At 50.2% G+C, this 17,267-nt stretch overlaps 6 protein-coding genes across 6 annotated transcripts; 1 reads left to right on the top strand and 5 right to left on the bottom strand.

The window, feature by feature from the left end:
* Positions 1–696: 696 nt before the first annotated feature.
* On the bottom strand, positions 697–1,491 carry BDP81DRAFT_462901 (short chain dehydrogenase; the record flags this gene model as incomplete). The annotated part of the gene is made up of 1 exon (XM_060593951.1): positions 697–1,491. The coding sequence occupies one exon, from the start codon at positions 1,489–1,491 to the stop codon at positions 697–699; it is 795 nt and encodes a 264-aa protein (XP_060443116.1).
* Positions 1,492–1,607: 116 nt separating this feature from the next.
* BDP81DRAFT_60255 (uncharacterized protein) lies at positions 1,608–2,006 on the bottom strand. Its single transcript, XM_060596039.1, has 2 exons — positions 1,707–2,006; positions 1,608–1,653 (listed from the first exon to the last, which is right to left on the bottom strand). The coding sequence occupies exon 1, from the start codon at positions 1,949–1,951 to the stop codon at positions 1,778–1,780; it is 174 nt and encodes a 57-aa protein (XP_060443117.1). The 5' UTR covers positions 1,952–2,006; the 3' UTR covers positions 1,608–1,653; positions 1,707–1,777.
* A 651-nt stretch (positions 2,007–2,657) lies between these two features.
* BDP81DRAFT_432963 (uncharacterized protein) lies at positions 2,658–4,486 on the bottom strand. Its single transcript, XM_060590828.1, has one exon. It carries the CDS (start codon positions 4,401–4,403, stop codon positions 2,838–2,840), a length of 1,566 nt encoding a protein of 521 aa, XP_060443118.1. The 5' UTR covers positions 4,404–4,486; the 3' UTR covers positions 2,658–2,837.
* A 456-nt stretch (positions 4,487–4,942) lies between these two features.
* Positions 4,943–6,830, bottom strand: BDP81DRAFT_482823 (FAD binding domain-containing protein; the record flags this gene model as incomplete). Its single annotated transcript, XM_060595029.1, has 5 exons — positions 4,943–5,486; positions 5,546–5,910; positions 6,007–6,127; positions 6,178–6,219; positions 6,270–6,830. The coding sequence occupies 5 exons, from the start codon at positions 6,828–6,830 to the stop codon at positions 5,028–5,030; spliced, it is 1,548 nt and encodes a 515-aa protein (XP_060443119.1). The 3' UTR covers positions 4,943–5,027.
* An 835-nt stretch (positions 6,831–7,665) lies between these two features.
* Positions 7,666–8,301, bottom strand: BDP81DRAFT_451707 (uncharacterized protein; the record flags this gene model as incomplete). The annotated part of the gene is made up of 1 exon (XM_060592663.1): positions 7,666–8,301. The coding sequence occupies one exon, from the start codon at positions 8,299–8,301 to the stop codon at positions 7,666–7,668; it is 636 nt and encodes a 211-aa protein (XP_060443120.1).
* Positions 8,302–15,501: 7,200 nt separating this feature from the next.
* On the top strand, positions 15,502–16,977 carry BDP81DRAFT_462903 (uncharacterized protein; the record flags this gene model as incomplete). Its single annotated transcript, XM_060593952.1, has 5 exons — positions 15,502–15,609; positions 15,668–15,763; positions 15,824–15,860; positions 15,924–16,395; positions 16,467–16,977. 5 exons carry the CDS (start codon positions 15,502–15,504, stop codon positions 16,975–16,977), a joined length of 1,224 nt encoding a protein of 407 aa, XP_060443121.1.
* Positions 16,978–17,267: the final 290 nt, after the last annotated feature.

A 17,267-nucleotide genomic window follows, 5' to 3' on the forward strand; every position in this document is an offset into this window, starting at 1 on the left:
CGCTCCGACGATGGGAACCTACGTTCTTTGCTCAGTAGTATCGACAGCGTCGACTTCAAGGACTTCCACCGCAGCCAATGAAGAGCTGCTCCGGGTATCCTCACACTCCGTAAGATTTCAGCCACATGCTCTGCTTCGATCATCAAAAGGCTCGAAGTATCTCATATTCAACACACTTGGAAGATCACCATATGGTGCGCTTAGGACCGCCAACGCCTAGAAGAAGTCCACCATGTCACGTAGAGGACTTATGATATATCGTCAATGTAATTATGGGTTGGAGCGAGTTACGGCGAAGTAAGCTTTGTACATGTATCTTGATCTCAACATTGCATCAGGTGACAAACGCCGACATAATCAAGTCGGAGAATCGACTTATTCAACCTCTGCTCTCGATGACTACGGAATGATACATGCGTGACATGCAAAGAAATGATACCATTCCGTTCACTGTGCCAGAGGCCGGACACGTCTCAAAGAGGTGGTTGCGTATGCCAAGCTCTGAGCGTAAATCGGACGAAGCATAACCCGACGTTGCCTCTCATGGAGTCCGCGGATATGCCGGGAAGGGCCTCTTCAACGAGACGTCAGAATAAGCCCGCGCTCAAAGTTGTACAAGATGAAACAGTGTATGTACTGTGATACGGCGACAGATGCTCAAATCGGAGCGTTGATTGCGTGAAGGATCAGATCAGATCAGTGAGCCGAGTAACCCCCATCGACACATATGATTTGTCCTGTGACAGTGGCACTCGCATCACTCGCCAACCATATGGCAACTCCGGCAAAATCCTCGGCCTTCCCATTACGTCCAGTCATTGTCCGCGCCGCATGTGCCTCCGCTTTCTCCGTGTCCGCAAAGACCTCTTCCGTCATCGGAGACTCCACGAGTCCCGGCGCGATGGCGTTGCACAGAACCCCGCTCGGTGACCAGGCCTCGGCCTGGGACCGCGTAAGCGACACCAAACCGCCTTTTGCTACACCATAGGCACCGCTGTTACCGAATGCGCGGAATGACTGCTGGCTGGCGAGATTGATGATGCGCCCGCTTCCGCGCTCTGCCATTCCCGGGCCGAATGCTTGTCCCAGAGCAAACGGGGCGGTGAGATTCGCGGCAATGGTGTAGTCCCAATCTCCTTGTGTTATCCGTGACAATGGCAGGCGGTTGTTGACGCCTGCTGCGTTGACGAGGATGTCTGGTATGCCGTGTGCGGACTTGATGCAAGCGCTGGCGTGGTTGAGGTCCGCCAGGTTGGCGAGGTCTGCCGTGATGGATGTCGCGGGGACGCCGAGTTGTGTGAGCTGATCGACCGTCGCTGCCAGAGGTTGTGGCCTCCGTGCGATGAGTATGACTTTTGCGCCGGCTTGACCCAGGGCGAGGGCGATTTCCTTTCCGATTCCTGAACTGCCGCCAGTGACCACGGCTGTTCTGCCCGCCAAACTGAAGAGACGGGTGAGGTAGGTCGGTAGAGTGCTGAGATTTCTCGCCATTGTCCAGAGGGTTTTTGTCTCAACCTTTGAGTAAGAAAAATATCGAAGCAATGGATTTGACAGTTAGTAAGTGAGATGGAAGGTCAGCCTTTACTTTGAGTCCCAGACGGTGTTCATGGCGGGTTCTTGAAGTGTGACTCTAAGTCAAGTGTGTGTGACTAACTGACCGTTGTAAGTCGAATCTGGGATTAGTGGTTCGAGGCGGGAGATCTCACATGCAGCTACCGGCGTTCATAAAAGACTTGGGGTAAACTAGGACGCCTGCAGCACCCAATACTTCGACTTCTTACATGGGAAAAAATCCCACGTGATGGAGATCAAATTGGGCGATAATGAGGAGTAGCGGTTTTTGATTACTTAAGCTTGCGACTGGCGAGGTTGGCTTGCATGCGCAAGTGAGAGACCGATGCAACGCACGGTGGAGGTTGGGAATGAGGTGCACAGATATTATCCTGGGCATACCCTTCACAGCAGCAACGAGAAGGGTAACTGTACCACGAGAGAGAATCGAGAACCTTATGCTGAAGAAGAAGCATCTGCGTGTTTGGTATATTTTCAGAATACCACAAAACTCTCACAGCGCAAAGGTAGTCGCTCCGTATTTCTGAGAAGCTCCAGAATCGGCGTAGTGTGGACTGTGACTTAGCGCTAGACTAGTTCAGGTGACGGTGTCCAGCGCATTGGCGGCTGTCATTTGGAAGCTAACACCGATGTTGGCCCCAGATGCGGGGGTTGGCCCAGTCGCATTAGTGCGTGGCATCTCGGTCTTTTCTATGACCTGTTGATTTCCAGACAGAGACTTTAAGCTGTGTACCGAGACTTGTCACCCGGATTCATAAGCTGTGGGAGACCTCTCTTTAGAAATTTCATCTGATGGTCTCGTTGGGACTGGAGATAGAGAGGCGTCTAGAGGAAACGGTATTGTGAGGAAGCATGCATAACCTAGGATATTACCACCATAAATGCTCAGAAGGAGTTCAAGGAGACCGCCGCAGAGAGATACAGTAGAAGAAACTGCCCGCCGGGGGGGTTCCCTGGAGGTCCCTCGACACTGGACAGAACTAGAAGACTGGCTTGGGTAAGATAGTTATATGTTTTGTCCACACGACGGCACATATAGTATCTGAACGAATAGTTTCACAAGCACGTATAATGTCTTTAATGTCTTTAATGTCATAATGGTTGTTTGGAGTTTTATTCTTGGGACTCTCATAGTGGATGGTATTATCCAAGTACTAATTCAATGTCATAATCATAAAGCGTTCATCCCTCATCAGTCATATAATCGTCAAGCGTAGTGCATTTCCATCACTTCCCACCGGAACACCGGCCCAACAACCCCAAATCTAGAACTGCGGCAGGCAGTTCAATGCGGTGTACTGGTTCTTCGGACTGGCATAGAACTGGAACGTAAACAGCCACAAGTATCCGATCGCCTTGCCAACTCTTCCACTCATCTTGTAGTAGAATCGAGGGAAGTAAGTCTGAAGACCATAGAGGAAGGCCGTTTCCATGATCATCGTAATGTAGTTCAACATCCACCACCATATCTCCACACCAACGTGACACTTGATTCCACAGATATACTCGGTGCCAGCATGGAAGGTACCACTGAGGAAGAAGATGAGTCCATTCAGAACCCAGCGCTTATTTCCCCGGAAAGGTCGCCGACCTACGCCAAGTGTAGTCAGGATAATCTCGCCCAAGCCGTTGGTGGTGCGATAGATGAGTCGGTCAAAGAATTTGCTCCAGAAACGGCGGAGGTTCCAGCCTTCGCGGATATCGCCGAAAACCGGAGGCCACTCTTCAGGTTCGTCGATATGAAGCGCTACGAAGAAGAGAGCGACGGTAGAGTGGATAAAAGTGTACCAGTAGAAGGCGCCCCAAAGACCCTCGAAGGCGAAGTAACAGCGGATAACGACCTCGCGTAAGTCGGTCTCATTTCGAATGAGACGGCGGAAATAGGAACGTTTGTAGAGGGCAATGTCATCGTGGGAAAACCAGGCGTACGTGTCCCAAAGGTACTCTTTGACATGCTCCAAGATGAAGACGAGAGTGATTTTGGCTATGGTAGCCATGATCCAGCGACTTCTTGGACTTAATGAGTTCCAGGAGCGAGCCAAAGGCTGGCTGACTTTGTTCCAGGCGTGATAGCTGAGTTGAAGGACCAAGTCCCGGGAATGATTGATCCGGTCGAACATACTTTTGTTGTTGCTTGTCATAGTCAAAGTCTTGTACAAGTCTTTATTGTCCATGGTGGCTTTCTTGGTAGCTGTCTCTCCGATTGTGGCTGTAATGGTTGCTTCTGCGAGTTGCCTCTTGCGCTCTTCCTCTGCCTTGATCAAGTGGAGGACAGGAGCCGGACGAGCAGTGTTGACAAATCGTGCGTTCCACATGAGCTTGTAGGTAGCGAGGATGCGTTGTCCCCAAGGAAGCTTCTTTTGCTCCTCTGTGACGGCGATGTTTTCCCACAGCATCATGACAGCTGCGCCCATGTTCTGGATAACGAGTACCTGAACAATTGTGATTTTGACAGCGTAAAAAACAGGCAGAACGGAAATTTGCTGGATGATAGCGGCTGCAAAAGCGAGAGATGCACCGACGAATGCGGTGCGATATCGGCCGTTGGAGTTGAAGGCGATAGCGAGGCAGGCCAAGTTGAGAAAGTAGACCAGAGCTGGGTAGAGAAGTAGGTCTGTCTGAATCAGATATCTCTGTGACCGGAGGTGGTCAAGGAAATGATCGATCAATGACTCCCATATACCGATGGGCTCGCTGTAGATGTAATCCCAGTCTGAGTCTGTCCAGTTCCATTCGGGACCGGTGTAATTCCATAGGTTTGCCAATTCCTGCAGAGTAGGTGGCATGATGTCCATCGTCGGGATGGAGTTGATCGTTGAATTGCCATCCATGGTGAAAATTTTGTTCAGTCGGTTCCGATGAGCAATGGTAGAGATGTGCTCCAAGTTTGTTGCTTGTGGCTTGACTGGTGTTGGTGATCCAGATATCTCAAGAGATGGAAGGAAAATAGGAATTAACGATGGGTTGAGGGCATGAGTGATATGTGGCCAACAGAGGATGGGAGAAAGATATTTATACAAAGGACTGAAGTCTTGCCCTCTTTCTCCGGATACAACAGGGTTTCGGCACGGTTCTTAACTCTGCATTTTGACTGGTAGGTTCCAAACCTTCCGTGTATGGCCTAAATATAAGGGTCTTTTACCGCGAGTCTTGATACCTTGCCAGACCAAGCCATCGGATATGGACTCAGGCGTAAATCCGGTAGGATTTTGGAAAGGAAGCGTAGACTTCCAACACATCAGTTTCTCTCCGACGACTCATCATCCTTTGTTGTTTTTCTGTTCACCAGATGCGACTTTCGGGCGGCAACAAGTGGAGACCTAGAAATGGACAGGAAGATACATCATCTGCATACCTGCAACAGTAATGGATTGAAATGATATAATATTATGTATGGGCAATTTGATAAATCAATACCGAATCACCACAAAATACTGCTTGCTCTCTGCACGGAATCATCCAATAACACGACACAGTCTTCCATTCTCGTGAGGAAGCCCGTCTTCAGTGACAACACTCCAAAACTCACTACCGACCGCAGTAGCAGCATAGAAGACATCTTCAGGGTCCCACTTGCGTTTCAGTTCCAGCAGACAAGGGTACTTGCTGTTGCCGTAGAACGACTGTTGGAAATTCGGCTCCATCCTGTCCGACTCAGCGAGGTATGAGCCGGCACCTGGAGAAACATCTCTCCACCGCTGCATATCTCCGAAAGTAAAACCTTTGCGGGCTTCTAAAATCTCTTCCGCCGTTGCGTTCACAGACCACCTGACTGACTGGAGAGCGAACAAGATGTTCTCGCGCCAAGCTGGGTTGACTGCGTTGTCTGGGCCATCAGGGCTGATGGCTTTGATATTGAACCCAACAAAGACATGATTCGTCTCGAGGGATGTGCGGATAGCCTCAAAGGTGGCCTCCACAGCTCCTCAATTTCGAAATTCTTGCGGGGAAAGAGATGGGACCCGCTTTGAACGTTAACCTTTTCCACCACCTCGAGAGGGAAAAAGTCTTTCCAGGCAGGGTAAAAGCTGTCATATTCTGTGATGTTAGGGTCAAAACTAATCCCGAGACCGTGGAGCTTGCTGAACCATGGGTCCAGCAAGGTGGTCACCTCTTCGGCTGTCTTGTTGGGCGCGAAGAAGGGGGTCATCTGGAAGAGAAAATTTCCAGGGCTTGGGTTATTGTGTAACAAGAGGAAGTACGAGTAAGTTCCATTGTCCGCATTGTGAATGAATGAGTCAAAGTAGCTGCGTACGCCACTCCAAAACGTCTCGTTTGATATACCGTCCGCCGTAGAGAATTTGAACGCCGAGGCAGTTGTAGGGACATCCGGAAGGCCTTGACTGTGACCGAAATTGCTACACCAAATGTTGAGCCGCCGCCACCTCGAAGTGCCCAGAAAAGATCAGCATTCTGGCTGTGGTCAGCAGTCACAAGCTCCTCCATCCGCTGTCACAACTTCGAAGGCCAGGGCTTGATCTGCCCCAGTGCCGTATATCGAACTCAGAGGAGAGTGACCGCCGCCCTGGATGTATCCTCCCATGACTCCAACAGTCTAGAAAAAGTTAGTTTGGATACCCTTCAGGATTCTCCTGGTCAATGTACCTGTCCTTCGCCACCTACGACTCTACCGTACTCAGACGCCACCTTGTAGATTTCGAAAGCTTGAACACCAGTGCCACATTTGAAAGCAGGACAGAGTATCCCTCAGTATCGTCTGTGACATCCTCGATGTATTCGATGCTTTTCAGGTGGTGTGTCCAAATACTTAGCGACTCTCCACCACCTGACTTACCCGAGAAGTCGTGTCCCGTGTTCTTGACTACTAGTCTCACACCCGTCCCCTTCGCGAACCTAACGCCTTCTTGCACATGCCTGGCAGAAGTGGCGTTGATCACGTACCACGGAAATCCACCCATAGTACAGTTGCCAGAGTCGTAAATGTTAGGGGACAAACAAGTGAGACCTTGATAGACGGGTGAGAACTTTTCAATGGGGTCATCAAGGTGGGTGTAAGAATTTGTCCAGTTGGCCGTCATGGTGGCGCAGGCGGCCTCATCGTACTCGGGGCCGTTGTAGCATGCTGCTGCCTGTGGTCGTGGTTTGAGGAGGCGATTTTCGACTCTTTCGTTGAGAGCCGCCCAAGCTTCGTCGGAGGGCCATGAGGAGTCACCTGGGTATACTTTGCATTGAGCTGATGCGATGTCTGCTGATGCCACGAGGGCATACAGAAGTACCGTTGACAATCTGAGAGTCATGGCCTCGGTGTTAATCAATGGAGCCGTTATGCATATATACTTTATACAGCAGATGCCAATCTCAAATTTCGCGAGAGAAGACTTGTATCATGGGGCGCGCTCCTGGAGGAAAGTTCTTGACCGTCTTTATGGATTGTTTGTGTGTCAAGTGCGGGGATTCCTAGCGTTACAATGAAGATGGCGAACCCCTTGCCGCCGTTCCCCTGCTATGTTGAGCCAAGATGGCGATCTTCGTTAGAAATAGAGGGAATTTCCGTAGCATGTCAGCGTCGTACCAGTTTCTACGCTATTGACTAACTTCAAGTCTGATTCGGCTTTGAGTCTTGACCCGTACTTAGCCTACCTGTACTCACTGACGTCTCAAAGAGGCTCGGCAATAGATGTTGAGATTTGCGTGCCAACATCGCTGGCAATAGGCTAATTTACTCATAATATGTACAGGCTTCGCATGAGTGACAAAAGACGGGCAGCCTCACGTGAACTTAGAAAGACTTGATTAAATTCTAGTTTTCTCACTCTATTCTAACCGCGATAGGTTGCCCAAACTCCAGATGGTTATAATTGCATTTACTGTGTACTGGTCGTCTGGCCTTATGATCATTGAAAGCCGAAGACCCATCGCATAACTGTTGCCAAGCCACATGTCTCCGCAAAACTGATAACTTGGAAGTGGCGGCGCATGTTTGGCGTATATTCTTTTTTGTCCTTGTATGTCCAACTTAGTCTGAACTAACAGAACTTCGTGTATCTTCGTTTTGCTATTATAACATTATTAGCTAAGATCATTTGAGCTGAGAATGGAAGTCGACACCGCACCCGTATGCAGTTCAGAAAATCAAGCAGCCCGAGCAGCGCCATTGAAATCTTGGCTCATGTTTTGGCTGTTATTTCCAATGGTGTTATTTTGACCGTAACCAGTAGCCGATGAAGATCCACTCCCGTTGTCGACTTGGTTTTGAGATCCATCCCAGGGCTGGGCTGCTTGGGTTGCAATGTTGTTCGCATTCTCATTGCCGGATCCACTTCCGTTACCGGCAAATTGTTGATTTTGAGAATCGTTCAAGGGTTGGGCCACTGGATTTCTCAGGACACCAATCCAAAGAGTGACCTCTCTCATGTAGACTGTGCCATGATTGCACATCAATGATACGTTGCCCTGCACTTGGAAACAAGGCGACATGAACACGTGCCGTGAAATATCGTCGATTTTTTGGACTTCTAGGGTGGTCAACCCTGAGACGTAGAGTCCTATTTGCCCATGCATAGGGTTCGTAGTAGGATCGGCATCCGTTATATATCCGCTAAAGGCTGCTTGTTTAAATAGAAGTCGTGCTTGGAATCGTCTACGGATCCGTTTGTATTGTCGCGGATCAATGCCGTGTAAGACTATTTCGTAGAAGTGCTCAGGGCTTGAAAGGTACCCCTGGAGAAAGACGGAATGTGTGTCCGCTTGAGGCGGGGTGGCAGACATGGTGAGTGTTGATAGTCGATGAGTAATTAGGTCAGTGTTGGTTGAGCATCCAAAAGTCGTCTTTGGGAGTTTGAATGGCAAGAAGTGTTAGAATTGCGATCGGTCAACGTTTGGAATTTATATCATCCCGAGAAGAACGCTTTTCTGTGGTGTGGGACGCGTAGCAAAATATCAAATAGCCTCGCCGCCTTGAGTGGTAGCATGGAGCAGTGGCGGAACGCCGGAGACAGAATCAGCGAATCATCCTCCGTACCAAGGCAGTCGGTACCCGAAATCTAGACACTGGAAGCCAAGGCTGACCACTCATAGTTGCGATGTGTGACATGCCTTCTCGCATATGCTTCAAGGTGAATAAGGTGGCTGAACTCGAAATGTTGAACTGAGCCGCGGAGGTACCCAGGGTACCCTCAAGTATGATTAGAATTTGGATCAAGGATATAGCAACTGTTAGTGGTAGAAAGACGTATGTGCAGGATGGACAAGGGACTTGCATCAGCAGCACTGAGCTGTTGAGTGGTATATGAAGAGTTGTGACAAGCGCTGGAAATTCCTGGGATTCGGGGATGCAGCAAAAGCACGGGTCGTCACAAAGGGCCCAATAAATTAATATAGACACTTGGCCCATACTTTCCCGTCTGCGGGAGACGGATGCATCATGCAGCTGGCTTTTGGCAAGGTCAAGTAGAACCTCCCTTGAATCCGGGAGCCAATTCTGAGCAAGTCCAATCTTCTTGCGAAGTTTCAGAGTAGTGACTGTAGATTTCAGCTTGAGAGACTGCGATGAAGGATTATTAGTCATGATCTATCGCTACAACATTCGACCAATAGAAGTACTCCTTGGTCATCTATCATCTCACACATACGATCTAATCAGTGGTATCGGGTAATCATCATGTAAGTCTGCCTGCTTCTTAGATTTTCTTTCCTCTCGTTGGTGTATCAAGTCCACCGCCCACCTATCCCTCTTCTTTCCAACCTTCGAATGCCTTTGTGGGTTTAAGTTTGGATTCAAACCATACTTACCCTGAGGAATTCCTGGAGTGGACCTGTGATTAGGAGACTCCTTATTCCTCGCCCCTACTGGCTTCCACTTCCACTTCTGTGGTCTTAAGCTCTCATGTATTCATCTCTACCCATTCCTCAAGCGGCTTTAGCCAAGGAAGAGAGCAACGAAGGTATTTGTCCTATAGAGTGCATTGAAACCTGAGTCGAGTTGAAATCTCAAGCCCTGAAGGCAAGTTTGGTATGCTTCTGAGAATTTCTCGAGCATCCACACCTAGGCCCTTCAACCTTTCCAGCTACAGTGACATACTTGGACTCGATTTTTCTGGGGTTGAACTGTCCATTAATTGTCCATTAATTGTCCATTATTTGGCATTTTACCATGCGAAGGTCCTATTTCGGAAAGAAGAACATTAGCGGAAAAGGCACGAGTATCGTTATCTGGCATGCCTGAAGCTCACGTAGAATGAGGTCAAATCCAAATTAGTCGACTCTGTTAAAACGCGTAGACAGGGTGCAATATTCCACCCCATTATGCATTCTAGATGGCTGGGCAAGATTACTGCAAAAGATCATCACGAGGTCTCTTTTCTTGCGAAGCTTGTCTTTTTGGTTGCTGGGATGATGAAATATATCGGTAGGTGCACGTAGTTCCTGAGTCGTAAACGCACCCAATGGTAGTTCCCGAAGGGGTGGTGGGAGGTTAGATGATGTGAGGTCTGTTGGTTGCTACTGTTAGCGCCGGACACGGGAGGGATGCACCTTGAAGAGATAGATCGTGTCGAACCGGCGCGATTCGAGCTAGATCGAGGTGTGACTGGATAACAAGGACCTCGGCGTGGATTATTAGTCGCTTAAATCAAATTGTACCGGAACCTGATTGAAGGAATCTATCTCAGAGGCGTAATATGCGAGTGCTGCCGGAGACGGAACCCCGAAAGTGAAATCAAACCTTGGATTAACCGTTGAGAGTAGCTCGGTCACTCGGCGTAGGTTTCGCGCCTTTCAACTCTATCTACTTTTGCATCAGATATCAACGCTCAGTGAACGAATATGGCCTCGCCCGCCGCCGCCTTTGTCTCGGCGAAGTGGGCTCTCAGGTCCGGTGCCCGTGCCGTCTCCGGGGTTGGACTTTCGAGACAGAATAGGTAGTGGGATTACCAGTGAAGATTCCCCGTGGAACGCGTATGGAATGTCCTACAAGTATTGGCAATAAGGAAAAGGTAGAACTTCTGCCTGCCGCTCTCGTTCAAGTGTAGGATTGGCAGCAGCGCCCTTGGCGTCGCGATGCCAGATTCCCGGGCCGCAGCAGCACGAACAATGCCCTGATCGATCCCCGATGCGGCTTCTATGATAAACTAGCGGTCATGGTAATCAGGCCGCAAACCACAGTCTTCGGATGCGATTCCTGCCGACCAACGAGGTTTATGATGATGATGATGATGATGATGATGTATTTAACGTCTGGTAACAAAAGGACGTGCCGGGCGCTATACCGACATGGTCTATGCTAATCTAAACTATGTTACAGGCTACCGTCTTCACCTAACGTTCCTGTTCAATAACTCAGGCAAATTTCGGAAAAGAAATTGGTCTCCTCTATCCATTCGCATAGAAGAGAGGCTCCCTTAGCAGAACCTAACAAGAAATCAATGCTTGCTTTGGCCATACGTTGGCGGAGGTAGCGCGGTGTAGCCTTGCGTCCACGCTTGCAGAAGTAGAAATGGACTGGTGTCTTGGGTTTCCCACAGCTGCAGTTGAGCAACGCATCTTGATGAGCGAATCTCTCGTGGTATGCTGCAAAGTCTCCATGATGGGATCTTGCTGCGTATAGCCTTCCTAGTAAGTGCCGAGGGAGGCGGAGTTCGGGCGGCTTGGGGTGAAGAACTATCTCGAGGTCGGCATATTGCCGAGGGCATTGGGACAGCCATTTTCTGGCAAAGGCTTGGAAGGCAGCTGCTTTAGCTTGCCTTTCAAGGTGCGCTAATGAGGGCTGTGGTTGTGATTTTGGGATTAGTTTGCAGGCTTCCTTGGCTAGAGCATCCGCTTCTTCATTTCCTGGTACTCCCGTGTGCCCAGGGCACCACCAAACATAAACCCTGCCGGGGGTTGTCCAGCTCTCTCTTTGTCTCCGAGTCCAGGAGGAAGAGAGCCTATTGAAGGCCCTAAATCTAGCCTGGCTGCTTCCTGTGCTCTGGGAGTATAGTCTAGCCGCGACTGCGAGGTTATCGAGGCAGATGTGGACGTTATCTGCCATACGAGCCATAGGAGCCCGGGCGGCTTCCATCAGGCCGTGATACGCAGCATGTGCCTCCGTGTCATACACCTCAGTTGGGGAGCCGAGTGGTTCGGATCCGCGGAAGATCTGCCGTGTAGCTTGGTACCCTACCCAGCCTGCTCCGGCGGAGGTGCTGCTGCCGTCCGACATCTGGGACCCGTCAGTATAGACAACAATATCCCGCTTGGAGAAAGTTGCCACCCTGCCTGCAAAGGAGAGGGCCTGTTCTTCTTTGGTCTTGTTAGGTTCGTAGCCGACCCTGGCGAGGGCTGTCTGCCAGTCCGCTAGTTGCTCCCAAGGGGGGAGTTCTAACGGATCGATGTATTCGGTATTTTTGCTTACGAGGCTTGCCATTCGTCGTAGCCGTGAGTCTGGTCCTGATTTGTCCCTGAGTCTCGTTCGGAGAGGGTGTCGCTCGTCCAGACGATGGATTCTATTTCAGAGCGAGCCTCGTACCTATTCTCTACTTTCAATGGATAACCGTTCTCTATCACAAATCTCGATGCCCACATTGTGACCATACGACAGTATCCCATACCCTGTTCTTTTTGAAGGTCTTTCGGCCGGAAGAGTCTCTAACTCACGTGGGTCCAAAGCGACACAGCCGCCGGACTCTCAGCCCCGGCGCCACGAACATGAACCAGACCGCATTCTGGCCGGAACGTCGATAGCGCTTTGGCCAACATCGACCGATGCCCCACCGCATCGGATTCACAAATTGGGCAAAGGAGAGGAGGCTATAATGCCATAGTCTCTGGTCAGGCTGGCTTGTGGTGCTGTCAGAATGGCCCGATGACCTGAAAGTCGCGTGGCAGTCGGAGTCCGTGAGGTGAAGGTATCTTGGCGGTGGCTTGCTGTTGATTTGTGTATTCGTTGTTGTGCAAGACATCATGAAACGAGACAAATATTGGCAATAGCTGGATGCGTCTGTGATTCTAAGCCTAAAGACTCAGTGACTGGTGAAGCCGGTAATTACCGTTGTTGAATCGGCTACTGGGCCTCACCATTCATCGGCTGTGGTCAAGGTATCCCGTCGGTATGGTTTCATGCATCCTCTCGTCCACACCAAAGTGATGCTCTGTGCTTGATTTATCTGAGATCTTCTTACTTCATTAACGAGACTCTTGAGGGTATGAGGCACTTCTTGGGGATGACATCGGTGGCTTTAACCTGTCATATGGTGTGCCGGCGCCAGGACCTCACGCTCGTAGAGGCAGGGAGTGGCACCGGCAAAGGCTGAGCCACGCCAAAATGATCGATTGTTGAAGTCTAACCATAAAGTCATTCGATGTGTCGGGAAACCCAGTTTGACTCATGCATTCTCTGGCAAACAATTTACGGGGCGCTTCCCGATACCAAACCGTTGTCAAAGGAGGTCTATGCTGCCTCCCGACGAAAAATAATCCTTAACATAATGGAGCTGTGGCTGAATCCCTGTCCAAAGTGGTCTCACTGTCAGATGAGTTAAAATGCATCTGACTCGGAGGGATTCCAGATTCTTGGAATCAGACCAGTTCTTTATATCGCTAAAAACCTGAGGACTACGGTGGCTTGCGCAGAGGTCAGGCGGAAGCGAGTTGGCTGAACTGAAGCGACACGCTTGGCTAGGACTGGCCTCTTCTCCGTGGCAGAGATTAGGATCAGTATAGTAGACGACGATTGAGTTGTCATGATTGTCAACCGGTGCTCATTCACGCAATAGTTGACGGAGTGAGAGTGAAGTCACCTTGAGTGGATAAATGGACTTTGACAGCGCCTAACTCTCGATAATGCTCAGGCCAAGTTCGCCAGCTCAGTGCCAGCGTTACACAGCTTGCTTCTTCCGGCAGCCAAAGCTCTCTGATACGGCCAGATCTGCCAATGGATGTCGATCACCCCGCGGCCCCTCAGCATGTCTCACCCGGGGAGTCTTGTCCATCAACGCAGAAAAAACAGCTAGGGCGATCTGGGCCTACAGTGAAAGAAAAAGGCCAAGTCCGGGAAGCCGGGAGTGATAAAGAAGCAAAGCCCGGATGCGATTGAAGAGTAAGCACGGAGACAATCGTCACTGATCCCCACTTGAGCTAGCCGTAGATCCTGAGCGGAGGGCTCTTAGGAAGACCCCGGATTGCCTTGGCCCCAGACCGTCCGACGCCGCGGCTGTCCGAGCGAACCCTCCAGGCTCAACTGGCCCAATGCTGATTCGCCAATTCCCCTCGTTTGGACTTGGTGGCCCTGCAGGGGAGCCGATGCAATGAACAAGGCGGGTGTGTTGTGTGTGTCTTGTTCGTCCCTTCATATGTTTCCCACCCCTCAAAACATGGCAGGAATCCAGGAAAAGAAGGCCAGTCGCTAGGCGGAGTCCCCGAGACGTTGCGCCTCTGCGATGAAAGACGAGACGGTTTGTTCATGTTGCATTTGCCTTCCTAGAGGGGCCAAGGATTCCGTCCGCACAACCCCTTTGTGATTTATGATGATGTGATGAGTGTTTGCTTGTCACCTTTGGTCTAAGCGAAGGGAATACGACTCTGAAAGGAGATGGGGAAGAAAAAGGAATGGGGTAAAAACGCGCGACATTTCGAACATGTCTAAGTCTATCTGCATGCTGCACGCTCGGGGTCTCCCAAAAAAACGTCTAACGCTGCAGAAGCAAGAGAGAAGCAACGATGAGCGGCATGGAAGAAAAAGAAACAAGTCCGCAGAAGCAAACACCAAGACATATCCACAGTGAGCAGCAATCTTGGGTTGGCCGACAGTTACGTATGTTTGCCATTTATTTTTAATTGTTCAGGGCGTTTTCTCTTCGTCTGTTCGCACTTTGATCGGCTGATCGGCTTGTGGAGCCTCTCATCTGGGCGGGAAAGTTGGGTAACTGAATCGAGTCTCCATTCCAAGGGTGAGATTTGCGAGGAGTGGGAGAGAGAGGGAGATTCAAAGGGGACGAGGACGCCTCAACTCCCACACACATGTACACATGCATGTACGTACGCAGAAAGGTACTCAATAACTCACGTACCTTACCATACTCGTGCCCGCCCCCACTTTAATTGGATTTCGACACATCTCACCCACTAAAAGTGGGTGCTTTTCACCCAAACGACCATGTCACCCAAACGCGCACCCATAGTAAAGTTCAAATCCCAGTTTACAGATTGCCTTCTCAACGACCACCCGTTATCAGCAACATTAAGCAACTATGTAACCATGATCTCCTCAAGGTTCTCTTTCTTTTGGTCTCTTCCCCGAGTTCAAAACCCCCGAATTGCATGAAATGCGCGTTTGGGTGACATGGCCGTTTGGGTGAAAAGTACCTACTTTTAGTGGGTGAGATGTGTCGAAATCCAATTAAAGTGGGGGCGGGCACGAGTAGAGTGAGTGGCAAGGAAGCCTCGAACCTTGAGGCCTTCTTCTCAATGCCAGCCATGAGCGATCTTGACCGTCTTTGTCCAGGCAAAACGCCAGTGCTATCTGCATCAGGTGAAACAAGTTCGCCAGCAACATAAAGGCACTTGATTAGCCATGTCCCCCAACCCGTTTCCGGACTGCCCATACCACGTGTGCAGGGGCCCCGGTGCTGACGGCTTTCTTGAGGTACCAAACTGCAGGGTGTGTCGCGCACCACTTCCTGGAGCTACTCAAACACCCCCAGTCGGGTCCATCTCGAGAACGGCTCGACGGACGGCTTGACTTTGAGAACCATTTATCTTTGCAGTGTCTCCCCTTTTCGTTCTTGTCCAACCTTTCCAGCCCCTCTAGGTCGTCCCCATCTTATCCTGAATGAGTTGTCTTATTTGATATTCCGCCATCTTCTTGCTGGCCAGCGGCTGAGAACCCCGATCCGGAACCTACCCGCGAGCTGGACTTCGACCTACGGAATTCGAGGTCCCCCCCCCCGAGTATGCAAACAGCAACGGCCTCGATCCCGAGAACCCTGGTAGAAAATGGGCGGCTCCATACTTGAATTACTCGGTAAAGCCGACAACCTCAAAGACCCTGAACCGGTTCTCAACCAGCGACCAGCGGTCCTGGCTATGGTCGTTTCCTTTCTGGTATTTGACGTCCATCCAACATTTACAAAAAACGACAGCTTTTAACCACTTACCGCAGCTTGTCGCCTGGATTTGCGGTGCTTTTCGACTTTATGTTCGGTTATTTATTGCCCGATGTCCGGGATGGGATGATTTCTTCGTTGTATTATCTTTGGTATGTGACTACCGGACACGAGTTCCATGTTACTTGAAGCGTCTAACATGTCATCTACAGCTCACCAGCTTGCTTCTATCTATTGCGACTTGCGTAGGTAAGTGTCTTCACTTTATGGCGCCTATGTAATGACTCGTCCACTGACTCTTCGACATCACAGCTACGGATTATGGACTGGGAAAGCATTTTCTTTTACTCGGAGTTTCTGGCATGCAAGCCTTCATCAAAGCCTTTTACGTTTGCAATGGCGCATACCCAATGGCAACAGCCCTAATCAAATTGGCCTTACTGTTCCAATACTTACGAATGTTCGAACACAACACCAAATCTCGATTCGTCACCATCGTGATTATTGTCATCACCGCACTATGGGGTGTAACTTACTCCTTCATCGCCTGGATCCCCTGCCTCCCCGTCTCATCCTTCTGGGACCTCTCATCGACGACCGAGACCCGATGGGCCTTTGGCTCCCGTGATCCCGTCATCTTCGCGCGCAGCTTCGAGAGTCACGTCGGAATGAACGTTGCATTGGACCTGATTGTATTCGCGATACCCATCCCGTTGTTCCTGGAGGCTGGAACTCGGACGAAGTCGCGCTTGGGTCTGCTTGGTCTGTTCACCATGGGTGTTCTGTAAGTTCCCACGCCTCAAACTTCCTTTCCAACTCAAAGCGAACACGTCCCGTCTGACTCGGCTTCGCTAGTGTGAACGTTCTTGGAATCTTCCGTCTCATCGGCATTTCACACTCGAGAGCGGGCACTTATCCGACTCTTGACCCTAGCTGGTACGGCTGCGTGCCCATCGTACTCGCTGCGGTCGAAATCAACCTGGCGACGATTTGTGCCTCCCTGCCTGTCTTTTGGCCCACCCTACAAAGCAGTATCGGCCAGATCTTTGTCACAAAAGAAATCGAAATCACTTCCGAGATACGCCGTCTCAGCAGTCTTCGTGACGAGGAGGCCACCGCTGAGCTGTGCGACTTTTCATCACCGCAAAAACCGAGCAAGACGTATGGAGGAGCTGAGGTCAATGAGAGGTGGTGTATTAATGAGTCCCCGTTGAGGTCGACGAAAGTTGAGGTCGAATCAAGGGGTCTTCACACAAAACCGAGCCAAAAGTCGCTGTTCTCTGAAGGGTTCAAGAGGATGGCGGACGATCAGGAGTCATATGATCGCCTCGTCCCGTCTCCATCACGCAGTCGATTGAGACCATGATTAATAAAAGTTCTGATTCACATTCACGCATTACTTGGCGATATATCTAAATCGGACCGAATATCCTCTAAACGCACATTATTTCTAAAGATCTTCGTGAAGTGCAAGTCATAGATTACGACGGGCGTGATTACGATTCCCTGGTTCTCTCGCCCGCACATAACCTGCCAATGACATGAGATTCCTTTGTTGCTCGGGGACTCCTCAGTCATCATCGCCGCAATATTGCCGTCTTCAGCGACTTGAAATCGCAAGCTAGGACAAATGGGGATGCCTCCGATGTTAGTTCG

This window comes from Colletotrichum phormii, assembly GCF_030913505.1.
Source record: "Colletotrichum phormii strain CBS 102054 chromosome Unknown BDP81scaffold_15, whole genome shotgun sequence".
NCBI classification, from domain to species: domain Eukaryota; kingdom Fungi; phylum Ascomycota; class Sordariomycetes; order Glomerellales; family Glomerellaceae; genus Colletotrichum; species Colletotrichum phormii.